This window comes from Dichotomopilus funicola (genome assembly GCF_033296635.1).
Source record: "Dichotomopilus funicola strain CBS 141.50 unplaced genomic scaffold C8A04scaffold_36, whole genome shotgun sequence".
In the NCBI taxonomy this organism is placed as follows: domain Eukaryota; kingdom Fungi; phylum Ascomycota; class Sordariomycetes; order Sordariales; family Chaetomiaceae; genus Dichotomopilus; species Dichotomopilus funicola.
The window spans coordinates 259,517-273,079 of NW_026944057.1; the positions used below are offsets into that span (position 1 = coordinate 259,517).

A 13,563-nucleotide genomic window follows, 5' to 3' on the forward strand; every position below is an offset into this window, starting at 1 on the left:
GCCCGCCCGGGAGTGCGGGGATTCGACAGTCAGGTTGCTGGCCAGTTTGCTCCTCCGCCTTTTCCGCGGGCTGTAATGCCGCCAGAATAGGGGACTGCAGATTCTGGAGACGGAAGCACAGAATCAGGGTCAAGACGTGACCAAGATAGGCAGCATCGGGACCCGGGACAAACTGGACAGCAGAGTCCACCGTGGAGGAACTAGACGGGAGGTCAGTGGGGGGATCAGGTCAGCAGCCACTGCCAGCAGCCTACGGTTGGAAACGGATTGAAGAGGAAGTGGTAACCTATGGCTGGAAAGGGATTGAAGAAGAAGAAGCGCACAAATCAGGGGGTCAACGGGTCACGGTAGCGAATAGAGATAGGTTCCACAATCAGAAGTCATTTTTGTTCTATTTCCTTCAATGAGCGTGGGATAGTCGTCTCCAATGCACTCGCAATCGCAAGTTGTATGCATTCTAGGTAAGCCAATACCTATGGTTACGTACCCTCCTCAACCACACCATCCGCCTCATCGCCCAGCTCAGCCTCCAGCGCCTTAGGCACCTTCTCGGTGCGGTCCGAACGCTCGCGTGATGCTTCAGCACCACCAGCAGTGACCCAAAGGAAGTAATCGGTGCGGAAATTATCGACCTGGTTGAAGAATAGATGGAAACTAGGTCCTGTTAGTAAAGCCTTGGCTTGTTCGGGAAGTGGAAGGGTAGAGGCGCAAGAGGGGGGACATACGAATTCTCCTTCTCCTCCAACTCAAACATCCGCCGATAAATGTGCTCATCCTTGAACTTCTCAATCCTCCCCTCCCACTGCGCAAAGTCGATCGCGTCTTTGCCCATCCCCGCAGCCTTCTTGTTATACTCGGTAAACATCGGCCGCTCCAGCATCAGCCCCAGTCCGGGCGCCTTGGGGATACTAATCCGTCTTGACCCGTAGCTTTCCTCGATCGTCGACAGCGGCGCACCGCAACGCGCCACCATCACTGCCATGGCTACCATCTTGCGGATCTGGTGCATCATGAAGGACTGGCCGTGCACTTTGAGAGAGAGCCATTGGGTGTCGCCGATGGTGATGGGCGTACGGTTGACGGTGAAGGACTTGATGTGGCGCTTGGCGGAAGGGTCTTTGTGGGACTTGAGGATGGTGTAGTTGTGGTAGTTGTGGGTTCCGAGATAGAGGTTGAGGGCATCTTGGAGTTTGTCGATGCGCGCGGGGGTCACGCGGTAGCGGCGTTTTGCGGCGACGTAGGCGGCCTTGATTCGGCGAAGGGCGAGCTCGGTAGGGGTGAGGTCCTTGTCGGGTTTGGGGCCTTTCGGTGTGGCGTCGTCGGAAACGGGGGCGTCGTTTCCGGTGGCCGTCTCAGATGGTCGTTGTACATCCGTCATTTCGGCGTCTCCGTTGCCATCCGTTGTCTGAGCATCCTTACCGACTACCTCGGGCTCCAGCTTCGTGGGCACCCCGTCCTCAGTAAGATCTTGATCCTGTGTGTCGTGCAGCTTCCGGAGAACTTCCGCCCTGACCTCGGGATCAAACTGCTCGAGGATCGGTTCGATATCGTTCTTCTCCACTTCCTCCCAGAATCCCTTCACATCGTCCAGGCGCTCAACATATTCATCGTAGACCCGATTCTCTTTCGCCGACTCGGCAACCTTCTTCCCTAGGAAGCTATGAGGCTGCGGCGGAAGCAGAGCGTAGCTAGGCATTAAGTACTCATACCAGCGCGAATCGCATGCTTGGTAACAACTGAAGCTGTTGCTGGCCCGCTGGATGCCCCATATCCTTATTTGCTCCGGCAAGTGCTCGTTAATCTTATCGACCACGTCCTCGTCCTCCACGATCAACTTGAGCGACAGCACATTTCCAGCAGCATGAACGCCCTTGTCGGTTCTGGCACATCGCACGAGACTAGACTTCTTCGGGTCGTCGGCATTGGCCTTCGAGATGGCCCCGGCAGCGACAAACGCAGCAAAAATGTCGCCCTCAATCGTCTTCTCCTTGTGGTTGATCTGGATACCGTGGTATCCCGTGCCCGCATAGCCAATTAGCACAGCAACCTTGCGCTTGGGGCGGCGTTCCTCGGCGGCAATCTCCTCCGGCGTAAAGGCGATGCTCATGAAGCTGTTCCCCTTGTTGTCCTCCTCAATGACCTTCCGTCGCTTCGCATCGCGATTGTTACGGACTTGCTCGCGCTTATTCGGAACCTCCCCTCTGTTAAGAACTGAATTAGTGTCGGCATTGGTGGACGAACATGATGCGATTGCTTCGTTATGAAGTAGGTGGTTACATACTTTGCGCTTCCAAAGCCGGAATGCTTGCGCTTCTGCTTGTCGTTGCCTCGATCTCGGCCGCCGCGATTTCCTCGGGATTTGTTGCGGCCGTCAAAGTGGCCGTTGTTCTTAGACGAGGGATGGGGAGCAGGTGCCGAATTGGAGCCCCCCAATTGCCCATCGGCCGGAGTGCCGGCAGTTTCATTGGTTGCCATGGTATGAGCCGGCAAACCGTTTGCATCGCAGAGTGTCGAGTTGAGGTTGGAGAAAAACGGGAACCATATTTTTTCTTTCCTTGGTCGCTAAACAGCCCACTGCGCAAGTCCATCGCCCCATGCCCACGTGCCAATCATAGCGGGGGTACGTGGGGTGGTGGGGCAGATCCCCTGGGAGAGTCCGGGCATTCCCCACCAACATTGTGGCTTCAGCATTGAACGGCCCGAAGCCCCCAACGGAGAACAACAAGGGTTGTCAAGTTTTACGTGTCGCACGCCATAAAACCTTCAAGGCACCCCCGGGAGGTGTCTCTGTTCGGTTTACTTGAACCCTTGGTGCAGACGCTGTGAGAAACTCGTCTTTAAAATTGCCAATGACAATTTTAAAGACGGTCAAATTCGGAAAAAAACCTAGGTAAGATTCACTTTGCAAGTACGGTCAAATTAGCACCATGATCAAAAAGACAACTTTAACAACGTGGACAATATATTGCATGACTACACAATCGGGATTCCGTTTTTCCAACTCATCGGCGAACCTACACGCCCGGAGAGGGGCAATCTTTTGAGTGTGTTGTGGTTAGCTAAGAACTTAGGTCGCTTAACTCATTGCGCCAAACTGTAACATCGGTGCTACCGTTGTTCCTGGGAAACAACTTAGCCTGTCGGCATAATGTCGAAGGTTATAATAGTTATTAATTCCAAGTTTCAGCTAATTCTGTATTTGCAAGGGGATGTCCAGCGACGATAAATTAGCTAAATAAGAGGTGGAAGGGGTATCATATATTTGACTTAGCTTCTCCGTTCCGTGACAACATAATTAAGTACACTGACTGGCTTCAACTCCTAGATCAACTTGAAAGTTCAATTGTGTCGTTGCGCTCCGAAATGCGCGAATGGCGTTCTTGGTAAAGGTTGATGAGTGCCTATTGGAAGCGTGAAAGCAAGTCTCTGTTGGTTGACCGCAGGCCTATTACCAAAGTGGACCGCGACGATGCTCGTCTGATTCTGATGATGTCGGTGAGGGTGGATCGCTTGTAGACCCACTATCGCTTTCCGAGTTTTCCTTTTCCAAGTACTCCATGGCATCTCTCAAGGTGCGAAAAGATTGGTGCTCGTTCCCACTGAAGCCCTCCACATACTGCCGTGTCTCTCTGCCGGAATCGATGTTAGCTCTAACAGTCGAAACGGAAGCGAACAATAACCCTGGGTAAACACGTACTCCCAACTCCGAAAGATGCCCGTCATCCGCCCCTTTCTGACGGCGTAGAATTTTGCCTTAGTCTTGACAGGCATATTCTAAAAAAGTATTTAGTTTCGGTTTAAAACTCGGGGTTGTTGCTTGAAGCCTTAATCGGAGCTCGCGTCGGGCTTAAACATGGATGCTTCAAGATCAGATGATTGATCATTGCAAATTACTGGGAGGGATCCTTGGGATGGACCGGCACTTAAAATAACAATTATTGCAGTCATTCACAAGTCCTGACTCATACGATGGTTGCCTGCCTGCTGGCGTACAAACGGTGACCGAGGCCAACAATCCAAGTGTAACGTGAAATGAGGCGATTCATGCAGTTTACCGCGTTGCGTATCCAATGATTCAATCTTGACGCTTCGAATACAGGTGCCGTCACTGCCGTGGTCAGGCCTGCGGATTCTGATTTGTTGTGGGATCCACCGAGCCGGCCAATCAGCTCACGCGCTTGGATCCTGAACCTGGACCTCAACCAGCGAGCCTGATCGGCTGCTTCCCTGGGAAGGGCCACGGCCGACAAGTAACTACACGACTTCGTCGCCGGACGAGATTCGAAATTGGACTGGAGATGGTGGGGGTTCGATGCACGGTCGCAGGGGGTCGGATCTGTCTTGGCAGTCGACACCGTGAAAATAAGAAATTGCCTGATACGGGAGTAAGCTAATCTAAAGACAATTAGCTTCCACGATTTTGCAACAATTTGTGGGTCCGGGCAGATCGCCCTTGCCACATTCGAGAACCCACAATCAACCTCACGACAACCAAGCCAGTGAAGCCACAACTCGCAACCGCGACCATGTCGAAAAACAAAAACAAGAAGAGAAAACAAAATGACCCGGCCAGCAACCTGCCGAACAAGCAACTCAAAACGACCAACAAGCCACTCACGCCGCCGCTCGAAGGCGACCACCGCAGCGATGACGGCGTCAAACAAAACGGTGTCGAACCCACGAGTGTGCAGGCCATCGTCTCACCAGAGGAGCTGGAAATCGCGGTTGAGACCCTCACCGAGCTCGCAAAACATCCCGCCCTGCTCAAATCCCGAGCCTGCAAAGACCTCCGCGTCGCCGTATGGGATTTCCGCCAAGCATGTCCGACCGGCCTCAACAGCACTGGAGCCAGTTCTAACTTGACCGGCCGCATCACCGGCGCTCTCGCCGATGGAAAATTCACCGACGCCAAGGTCCTCCTCGCCGAGATGAGAATCCGCGGCGAATCGCCCAAGCTCGGCGCTCTTTGCCGCTGGGTGCGCGACCTGGATGTCATCAGCGGCATCTCCACGCTCGGAGACGAAACCCCCACGGAGCGCACCGCCCGCGACAAGGAACTCATCGGCGTCCTCGACGGCGTCCTCCGGGTCTGCGGTGTCATTGACGCCAACCCCGCCGCCGACTTCGACCCTTCCACACCCATCTGCGTCCAACAAATCTGGGACCTCCACTCCCTGTCCTCTGCCCCGACCCTCCAAACCCATGCCTCCGTCCTTGACGGCTCCATCTTCCTCTCTGCGCCGCCTAACCTCCGCGAATCTCTTCGTGTCATTGAAACCACCCCCGGGCCCCTGCGCAAGCCCCCCAACCACCACGACGCCATCCTCTACACCACCAAGCCAGGCGGTGTTCCCTTGTCATCTGTACCGCCACCCATAACTTACCACCACCACCCCGTCGTCCCCAACCTCTCCCTCGCCATGGGCGTTTTATCCCCCGCCGAATGCCAATCCATCATCGCCGCCGGCGAAACCGCCAATTTCCTTCCCGACGCGCCCCTCCGCGAGGATGGTGACGTCTCCATTCTCGCTCACAACTTCTACTGGGTTGTCGACCAGCCCTTCCACGACACCCTCTGGTCACGCATATCCCCGTTCGTACCCCGTACGGTCGACGGCCGGATAGTACGCGGCCTAAACCGTCGGTTTCGCGTCTATCGGTATGTTCCCGGCGCGGAGTACCGTGCGCATATCGACGGGGCTTGGCCTCCGAGTGGTATCTTACCGGATGATACCTATGTGTATGATGCGTCGCCGGAGGGTGGGAAGCAGAGTAGTTTGTTTACGTTTTTGATCTATCTGAATGATGAGTTTGAGGGCGGGGAGACGACTTTTTTCTTGCCGAGCGCGAGGGAGGGGGTGATGAATGCGTATCCGGTGCGGCCGGTCATGGGCGGGGTGGCGGTTTTCCCGCATGGGGATGCGAGGGGGGCGCTGTTGCATGAAGGGACGGGCGTCAGGAAGGGGGCAAAGTATGTCATTAGGACGGAGGTGGAGTATGATGTTGAGGCGACAGTGGGAGTAACGGGGGAGGAGTAGAGGGAAAGGGAACGCGATGAAGAGCATAAAAAGTTCTGGGATTCGTTGCTTTGCACAGGTATATAAAATATTGGGATGGGAAACATATGATAAACGAGGACCGAAACGAAACCACGACAGAAATACAACCATCGGAGGTACCACCTTGCGAAGGTTCTTCAAATGAAGCCTCACTCTTCTTGTTACGTTTCGACCTCCACGTCATCCTCACCCTGAGCCTTTCGCCTTTCGCCGCCCTCTCTTTACCATCACCAGGCGGACCGCGACTTCTTTACGGCCCTCAAGATCCCACTTAGCCGCCGGGGGTGAGCCCGCCTCGCATTTTCCCACTATGGTAATCTTAGCAATGGGAAGCCTAGTGCGTATAGATTGGACAGGGTATGATAACGAGGAGTAAATCTTAGAAAATGATCTATGGGTATAATTATCTCGGCACTACATGTCCATGATGTCTATCATAGGAACATCTCTTACAACCCACCATGTCTTCCTCTCATCTTGGTATCAATTAATCCACCACAACACCTACGCTCTCCTCTCTCATTACTCACTCGAGCTCCAATCGACCTTCTTCCCGCTCGCCGCCTCCAGCAGTTGTGCCGCAGCGACCTCCACGCCCGGCGTTTGGCCGCACAGCGCAGCCAGTTCTTGGACTTTGGTGCGCATGGCCTTCGCATTCGGTCCCAGAACCACATCAACCAGAATGGGGCCTAGCTCGGCGGTCGTGCAGCGCGGCATGGCCTGCTTGCTGCCCCAGCGGCCGATCCCGAGGAATTCTGCGCGGGTGGCAAAGTCATAGCAGTCAAGCCAAGGGGGGATGACAACCTGGGGGACGCCGGAGCTGTGGCAAGAAAACAAGTTAGTTAAGTTGAGCGCTAGGAAGCACGTACGGAGTGGATCAGGAAAAAAGAGAAGAAAACTCACGTCAGAGCATCATGGAACGAATTGGCGCCGCCATGGTTAATCGAGCACACGACCGTCTTGGCCATCAACACGGCTGATGGCTCGGGCTTAACCCAGTCGACGATGCGCAGCCTATCCGCCTCGATCGCCGGCCGCAGCACCTCGTACACCTTTGACCCAGGCCCGACCTCATACAGCTTCGGCTCACTCGGCCGGTGCCGCTTCAGCTTCCAGAGGACCTGCAGCTTGCCCGATACCCCCTCCACGATATCCCCCTTGTGCGCATCACCGGCGTCCAGCAACTGCTTGATCGCGCCGGCCATCTCGAGCGCCTCGTCCTCTTTCATGAAACGGTGGGTGCCGAGGCTGATGAACACGGTGGGTCCCCGGGCAAGCCAGACATCGAGTTCCGGGTCCACGTCCTTGACGGGGGGCACCGGCCGGATGACGGGCCCGCAGGGGAAGAGGTGTTTGGGGATCACGGCGAGGGGGAATTCGATCTCGGGCCGGTTGCTGACGAGGACCTTATCGTCAGGTCGGGGCTTTAGTAGGAGGTCGGTGAACGTGATGAGCCTGGCGCCGGTTTCAGCCTTGATGTGGGTGGCGGCGGTCTTGATGGTGCGGTCGGTTATGGAGTGGTAGATTTGGTAGAAGACATAGAAGATGTTGAGGGGGATCTGTTTCAGGGGTACGGGGAACTCAAAAGCGGAGCCCATCCTGGGGAGGAGAGAGATATTAGCTGACCATCGCGACAGTGAGAGAAAAGGAGGGTGGTTATTACATTGGGAATTTCCAGAGCACGGCGGCCTTTGGCTGGTGCGCCGCAGCAAAGTCTTTGAGTGTATTTGGCGAAAACACAAGGTGGTTCCAACCCAGGTGACGGGCCGCCGTCAACGCGGGAGCAAAGAGCGAATCGATCACCACAAGGTCCGGCCGGGTCTCCTCATAGATCCGCACCAGGCTCTTGTACACCACAACAAATTCGGGCCCGCTCCATGGCAGCAACAAGACGCTCAGCTTGCGCAGGATCTCCTTTACCGACGAGAAAGACGGCCGCTTCTCGATGCTATCGCCGATCCGGTTTTGATCCTCCTTGTTATTGGTTGCGTTCATAAAGTCGACCCCGTCGAGCTGCTCGAACTTCCATGGGGCCGCACCGGGATTTGTCTGCACCGAGTAGGCCGAGGCCGAGGCGACGGCGTCGGCGATGGGGGCGAACGAGGCAAAGCGGACCTCCGTGGTTGGGTCGAGGGCTTGAAGGCCATGACCGACGGCGAGGAACACGTTGGCTTGCCCGTGCTCGGAATTGGTGACCAGCAGGATTTTGGGCATCGTGGGCGGTTGGTGGGAGGGCACGACGGCTTCAGGGAGGGGGTTTTGCAGGTCGTTACAGATTCGGCAGGGTGCTAGACTGGGGTAGTATAATGTACAACGTGGTTGAGAGTGTCTCAGACAGTGTTTTTGAGAACAGCGTCTCACGTAGTCACGACAAGAACGTGGGGACGCGGGCTTGTGTCCATTTTGTATCACTCGGTTTCCGAACAGACCGTTAAAAAGGGTCGTGAGGGACATTTTCGGCTCCAGCCCACCACAGCCAAACGCTTCCAGGGGTCGCTTGTTTGCATTTGGGTTGCCTACGCCAAGCCAAGGGTCAAAAGATAATAATAAAACGCGCGGGAAGCCGCAGCACGGCTGAGCGTTGCAGCGGCGTTGCAGCCGGGTCGCCTCGGACCTAATAAGGTTGGCTCGGTAGGTTGCATGCGCCAACCAGGAACCTCCATGCGACACGCGACGGGCGACCTCTTGAAGAACGGTCGGACGGAGGAAAGCCTCGAATCCTTCCTTCCGGCTCCGCGCAGGCCGTACTGTGTGAGTTCCCCCCAAGAACATGATTTTGCGATGCACGTGTGCCTGAGCTTGATCACAGGCAGGCGCCGGCGATTAACGAAGAAGATTGGGCCCATTGGGAATTTGGGGAACCTAACTAAAAGAAGGATGGATGAAAATAAGGTGGTGGTCGGATAATCCTACGGCTTGGCGCTTACATCAGATCACCTTCGAACTGATATCAGACGGGACCGATGTAACGCTTGCTGGAGCCGCAGGGCGTGGACGATGGGACGATCCAGCCAAGCCAGGGTTCCCGCAGCAGCGTTACTGGTCTGGGCTCATCTGCAACGCCGCATTCACGCGTCCTTTATTCATGTTCGCAATCTCCCATCAGATCAGCCCGACGTCCAACGCTCGAAATGGGAATGCGATGAGGAAATTAAGGTCGGCCGTCGCGGATGTAACATGTTTCTGCACTTTTAATTTGCTTTCCAAAGTTATTCGGTAAAAAAGCTCAATTGGTAAACCACAATCCCTCTCAAAGATCTAACTAAATTAAACCCTCAATTTCTGTTTTGGGCCTTCCCCAGAATAACTGACCAAACTCGAACTCAACCTCACACCTCTACGACCAACTTCTCCCCGCTGACCCCCTTCTTCAACTCCTCCAAACCCTTCTGCAGTGCTCCCAAGCCCCCCTCCAAAACCTTTGCCTTACCAGGCACAAACTCGCCCCGTTCCAACCATCCAGCCAACAGCTGGTTGAACAGCAGTTCACCCAAATCCTTCCTGTCACTCCAAATCTTGCCTCCCTGTACCCACCCCACCTCCAAACTCCCATCCCCAGGCACCGTCAGCCCCTGCGGCCACGGGGCCACAGTCGCCAATCGTCCCTTCTTCTCCGTAGTAGTAAACCGGCTCAACACCTCCGCAGTCGTCTTCAACGTCTGCTCCGAAGACACCGCATCCACCCCCAGCGTGATCTCCACCCCAGCCTGTTCCGCCGCGGCCAGGAGGTCCTCCACAACTGTCGGCGAGCGGTAGTCCACGACCCCCGTCGCGCCCAACTCCCGCAGCCGCGCGTGGTGTGCGGGGCTAGCAGCCGCAAACACCGTCAACCCGGCCTGACGCGCAGCGATCTGGATCGTGCCCGCTCCGACCTGCGACGCACCGCCCCAGATCAGGATGCCCGTCTTCCGGCTGTGGGCCGGAAGGGGGACGCCCGGGGCCGGCAGGCCGAGGGTCTCGTACAGCGCGATGGCTGGGGTGCTGGTCGCGGTCGGGAGGGTCGCGGCGTCCGTAAAGGAGAGGAACTTCGGTAGCGGGGCCGTGGCGGATGCCGAGAGGATGGTGTAAGTCTGGAAACCGGCGTGGTCGAAGTTTCCCGATCCCATGGCGTCGGCTGAGCCAAGGACGCGGTCGCCTGGACGGAACAGGCCGGAAGATGCTACGTCGGAACCGACGGCGACCACGACACCCGCGACGTCGGCGCCGAGGATGGTGGGGTAGGATGGGATGGCGATGCCGAAAGCTTGGCGCTTCCAGTCGATGGGGTTGATGCCGATCGCGTGGGTGCGGATGAGCAGCTCGTTGGGGCCCGGGGTGGGGATGGGGCGTTCGCCGAGGACGAGGGCCGCGCCGGCGGACGGGACGAAGGCAGCGGTGTTGGGGGTTTGTTGGGCCATTGTGAGTGTTTTGTGAAGTGGTTTTGAAGTTTAGTTAAGGTAAGAGTAGAGTGGGTTTTCAAGAGTGAGTTTGAATAGTGGGTTGCAGTTGAGTTGCTAATGAAGTGTGTGAGGATGATGTTGAGCTGGGACGTTGAACGGGAGGGCCGTCGCCCTCTTTATACCTTTCCGTCCTCATCGTCAACCATCTGCATTCACATTACTTGGTGTTGAGGCGTCGATATCAAGTTGGATGACAAAGCTTCTAGATGACAAAGGTTCCTGTAAGAAAGCACGTTGTCTGTCATAACGTTACCGTGGTCGTAATTCCGAGCCACGTTCACTCGTCTCGAATTCACCGGCCCAATCAGCCACTGGCGCTAGCGTGTTCACCCCGGCATTTGTAAGCTGCTTTCCAACCCACCTTGCGAACTGCAACCAAGGTCACAAAGTGACAAGTGCAAAGCACGTTATTTTTGCTGCAGTTTGGCAGCGGTTTATTCAGCACTGACAGAGAATGACAGACCCAAGACGTCTGTTGTGGAAGTCCGTCGAGATAATGAATTTGCCGAGATTTGCCGCACGATTCCGAGCTATCGGTGAGTTGCCAAGTGCAGTCCCAATCGGAGCTCCTTAGGGTTAGGGTTACATTCAGATCGAGGAAGAACGGCTCGCTGTAGCCAAAAAAACGGGGCAGACTAAAACCGATAATTAAGGTAACTACCTTACCTACCTACCTAAGTTACCTATCTTAAGTCCAATCCATTAACATTCGATCATATCTTAACAGACTTGGATTAATTTACTCTCTTTTTGTCTTTTTTGTCTTCTTTTTACTTTCTTGATTTATTCTTTTTAAACTTCTATCCCTTTTTCGATTTATTCTTTTTAGTCTTGTTTCTCTCTTTCGATTTTTTCTTTTTGGTCTTTTTTCAGTTGTGGAGAAAGGTACCTAATTTAGACCTAAGTTCCCGTATCGAAGGACTTGGTCTGCCGCTTTTTTTGACCGTAGCAAGGACGGCCACCACTTAGGTACCTCAGGTAGGTAAGGTACCTAGTTTTCAACCACAGCCGAAGTCCGACGAGAATATATGAGAATGGCGAAGAAGACTTATATATAATAACGGAAAAAATTCCTGGTTTTTCTGTCGCTGCCTACCCATTGGACTACATGAGGAGAGCCTGGGTTTCGTTGTCGACGACGTTCATCATAATTAGCACTTACCTACCTACACCACGAAGATAGATACCGTAGGGTTCGACACAGGTTGAAAGGCAAGGTTTAAAGCCGGTCAACGGCCTGAGTACAAAAATGCACTGACAATATTGATACATAAAGAATGCCCATGATCCTGGATCCGGTGCATCCTTCCTAACAAGTGTTCGGCGGCTTGGGCCCGCCCACCGCAACCACACATTCCGCATAATACCCAAAATGATCAAGTAGGAAAGCCCTGACGCGTGTCCAATGCGCAACCCCGACGGTGTACCGCGTTCAATGATCCTACCCATCAACCCTGGGAACGATGGTTCCGGCAGAACACCTCCTTAGTGTACTGGGGGCACTGCTTCCCGTGTTGCGAGCTCTTATACTGGCATCGGCGCTTGATACTGGAACCTTCCGCAAAAGGAGGCGGGGTTGCTCCAGACGCGTGGCTCGAAACCAGGGAAGTCTGGGAAGAGTGCAGCGTGGAGGAACTGGGAGGTCGATCAACATAACCCACGCCGAGCTGCGGGTTTTCGGCGTATGTACGGGATTGCTGCTGCAACTGGTTGCGGATCGCCACTGGCCATTTTGAAGAACAGCGATTAGCCGGTCGGTCGGAGAAAATTTGGGTGTTTCTGAACTACACAATGAATCGGGGGCAGATCGGGGCAGCAAATGCTTACACTCTTCATAACGTCTCGCCTTAGCATCCGCGGTGACCGCTGTGTTCAGAGAGTTACGGATCGGCACGAGATGTGTTTTCAAGTCCTGTGGCCCGCTGTATCCGTCAGGGCGTAGTTCTAAGCACTGCAATCGGCCATCGGCCTCGCTGTGAGTGTGAAGCAGGGAGTACAACGTCAGAAATCAGCTTAACAAAGTACTGGTAGCTACATAGACGTGGTCTGCAGAACTCACCTAAGATGGGCACCCTGATGTTTTCTCTGTGCGTCCGCTACCTCGAAAAACACATCGGGATCCGTCGCCGTCCCATTCTTAGATGCATCTTTCATGGCCACTTTGACGGCTGTGGTGGCAGAATTCACCATCGTCTGCGCATCTTTGTACTTGTCATGCTGAGCGATGTCCGAGGCGGTCCGAAAGAGATTGACATTGCCGTACGGCGGGTCATCCGAGTGTCTGGCCTGGACCCGCTCATTGTTGGCGGACTGCGCAGCAAAGCGATCAGCATAGCTGCCAAAGTTGAGACCGCACAAACCCGCGATTACCCGCTGGTGGTCCGCAGGAATCGTGATTGGTATCGAAGGATCATAAGGGGGGCCCATGTTGGGGGGTAGCGCGTCGCCTCGGTCCGCATATGTAATGTTCTTGTAGTCCGAGTGTGTCGAAGCCGGGCGGCGCGCGGACGGATGCGGAGCGGTCGGGACTGAATGAGGTGTAAGGTCAACGGGATGGCGAGCCGGAGTAGGGTGGGGAGTGGGATACACCAGAGGAATGGGATGGGGAGGAGTAGGGGCGGTATTCTCTCCAGGTGTTGACTGTCTTGGTCGAATATGGGGGGGAAGAGAAGCAACAGGTGGACCTTGGCTGCCACTTCCGTTACTTCGCTGAGAAGGCTATCACAGTATTAGCAACAAACGTGATCGTGGGTGTCTACCCCCTGCCGAATAGTCCTAGATCACCTACCCTCAGTGCAAGGGGCACATCCTCACGCCGGCCAGGACACTCGCATTCTCAACCCGCTTGCGACAACGGCTACAGCGACGATATCTGCAGCCTTTCGCTGTCAGGCCACAGTTCCCACAGTTTTTTAACGCCGGGGGCCATCTTCAATTGTGAATGAGAAACAGAAAAGGGGAGAAATATAATGTGAGATTCAAAACCAAAGAATCCAAGGGGCTGACGGTAGGTAGACGCGAGAAAGTATAAAAGAGGTCGAACGCCGGCGTTAGTCCTCAGTGTG

At 54.9% G+C, this 13,563-nt stretch overlaps 5 protein-coding genes across 5 annotated transcripts; 1 reads left to right on the forward strand and 4 right to left on the reverse strand.

Moving 5' to 3' along the window:
• Positions 1–479: 479 nt before the first annotated feature.
• On the reverse strand, positions 480–2,475 carry C8A04DRAFT_37724 (pseudouridine synthase; the record flags this gene model as incomplete). Its single annotated transcript, XM_062783991.1, has 3 exons — positions 480–654; positions 726–2,201; positions 2,282–2,475. The coding sequence occupies 3 exons, from the start codon at positions 2,473–2,475 to the stop codon at positions 480–482; spliced, it is 1,845 nt and encodes a 614-aa protein (XP_062636558.1).
• Positions 2,476–4,526: 2,051 nt separating this feature from the next.
• C8A04DRAFT_12647 (uncharacterized protein) lies at positions 4,527–6,038 on the forward strand (the record flags this gene model as incomplete). Its single annotated transcript, XM_062777405.1, has 1 exon — positions 4,527–6,038. The coding sequence occupies one exon, from the start codon at positions 4,527–4,529 to the stop codon at positions 6,036–6,038; it is 1,512 nt and encodes a 503-aa protein (XP_062636559.1).
• A 543-nt stretch (positions 6,039–6,581) lies between these two features.
• On the reverse strand, positions 6,582–8,273 carry C8A04DRAFT_37726 (uncharacterized protein; the record flags this gene model as incomplete). The annotated part of the gene is made up of 3 exons (XM_062783992.1): positions 6,582–6,879; positions 6,963–7,658; positions 7,723–8,273. 3 exons carry the CDS (start codon positions 8,271–8,273, stop codon positions 6,582–6,584), a joined length of 1,545 nt encoding a protein of 514 aa, XP_062636560.1.
• Positions 8,274–9,388: 1,115 nt separating this feature from the next.
• C8A04DRAFT_12591 (chaperonin 10-like protein) lies at positions 9,389–10,456 on the reverse strand (the record flags this gene model as incomplete). Its single annotated transcript, XM_062777388.1, has 1 exon — positions 9,389–10,456. One exon carries the CDS (start codon positions 10,454–10,456, stop codon positions 9,389–9,391), a length of 1,068 nt encoding a protein of 355 aa, XP_062636561.1.
• Positions 10,457–11,946: 1,490 nt separating this feature from the next.
• Positions 11,947–12,925, reverse strand: C8A04DRAFT_29215 (uncharacterized protein; the record flags this gene model as incomplete). The annotated part of the gene is made up of 3 exons (XM_062780923.1): positions 11,947–12,221; positions 12,326–12,471; positions 12,558–12,925. 3 exons carry the CDS (start codon positions 12,923–12,925, stop codon positions 11,947–11,949), a joined length of 789 nt encoding a protein of 262 aa, XP_062636562.1.
• Positions 12,926–13,563: the final 638 nt, after the last annotated feature.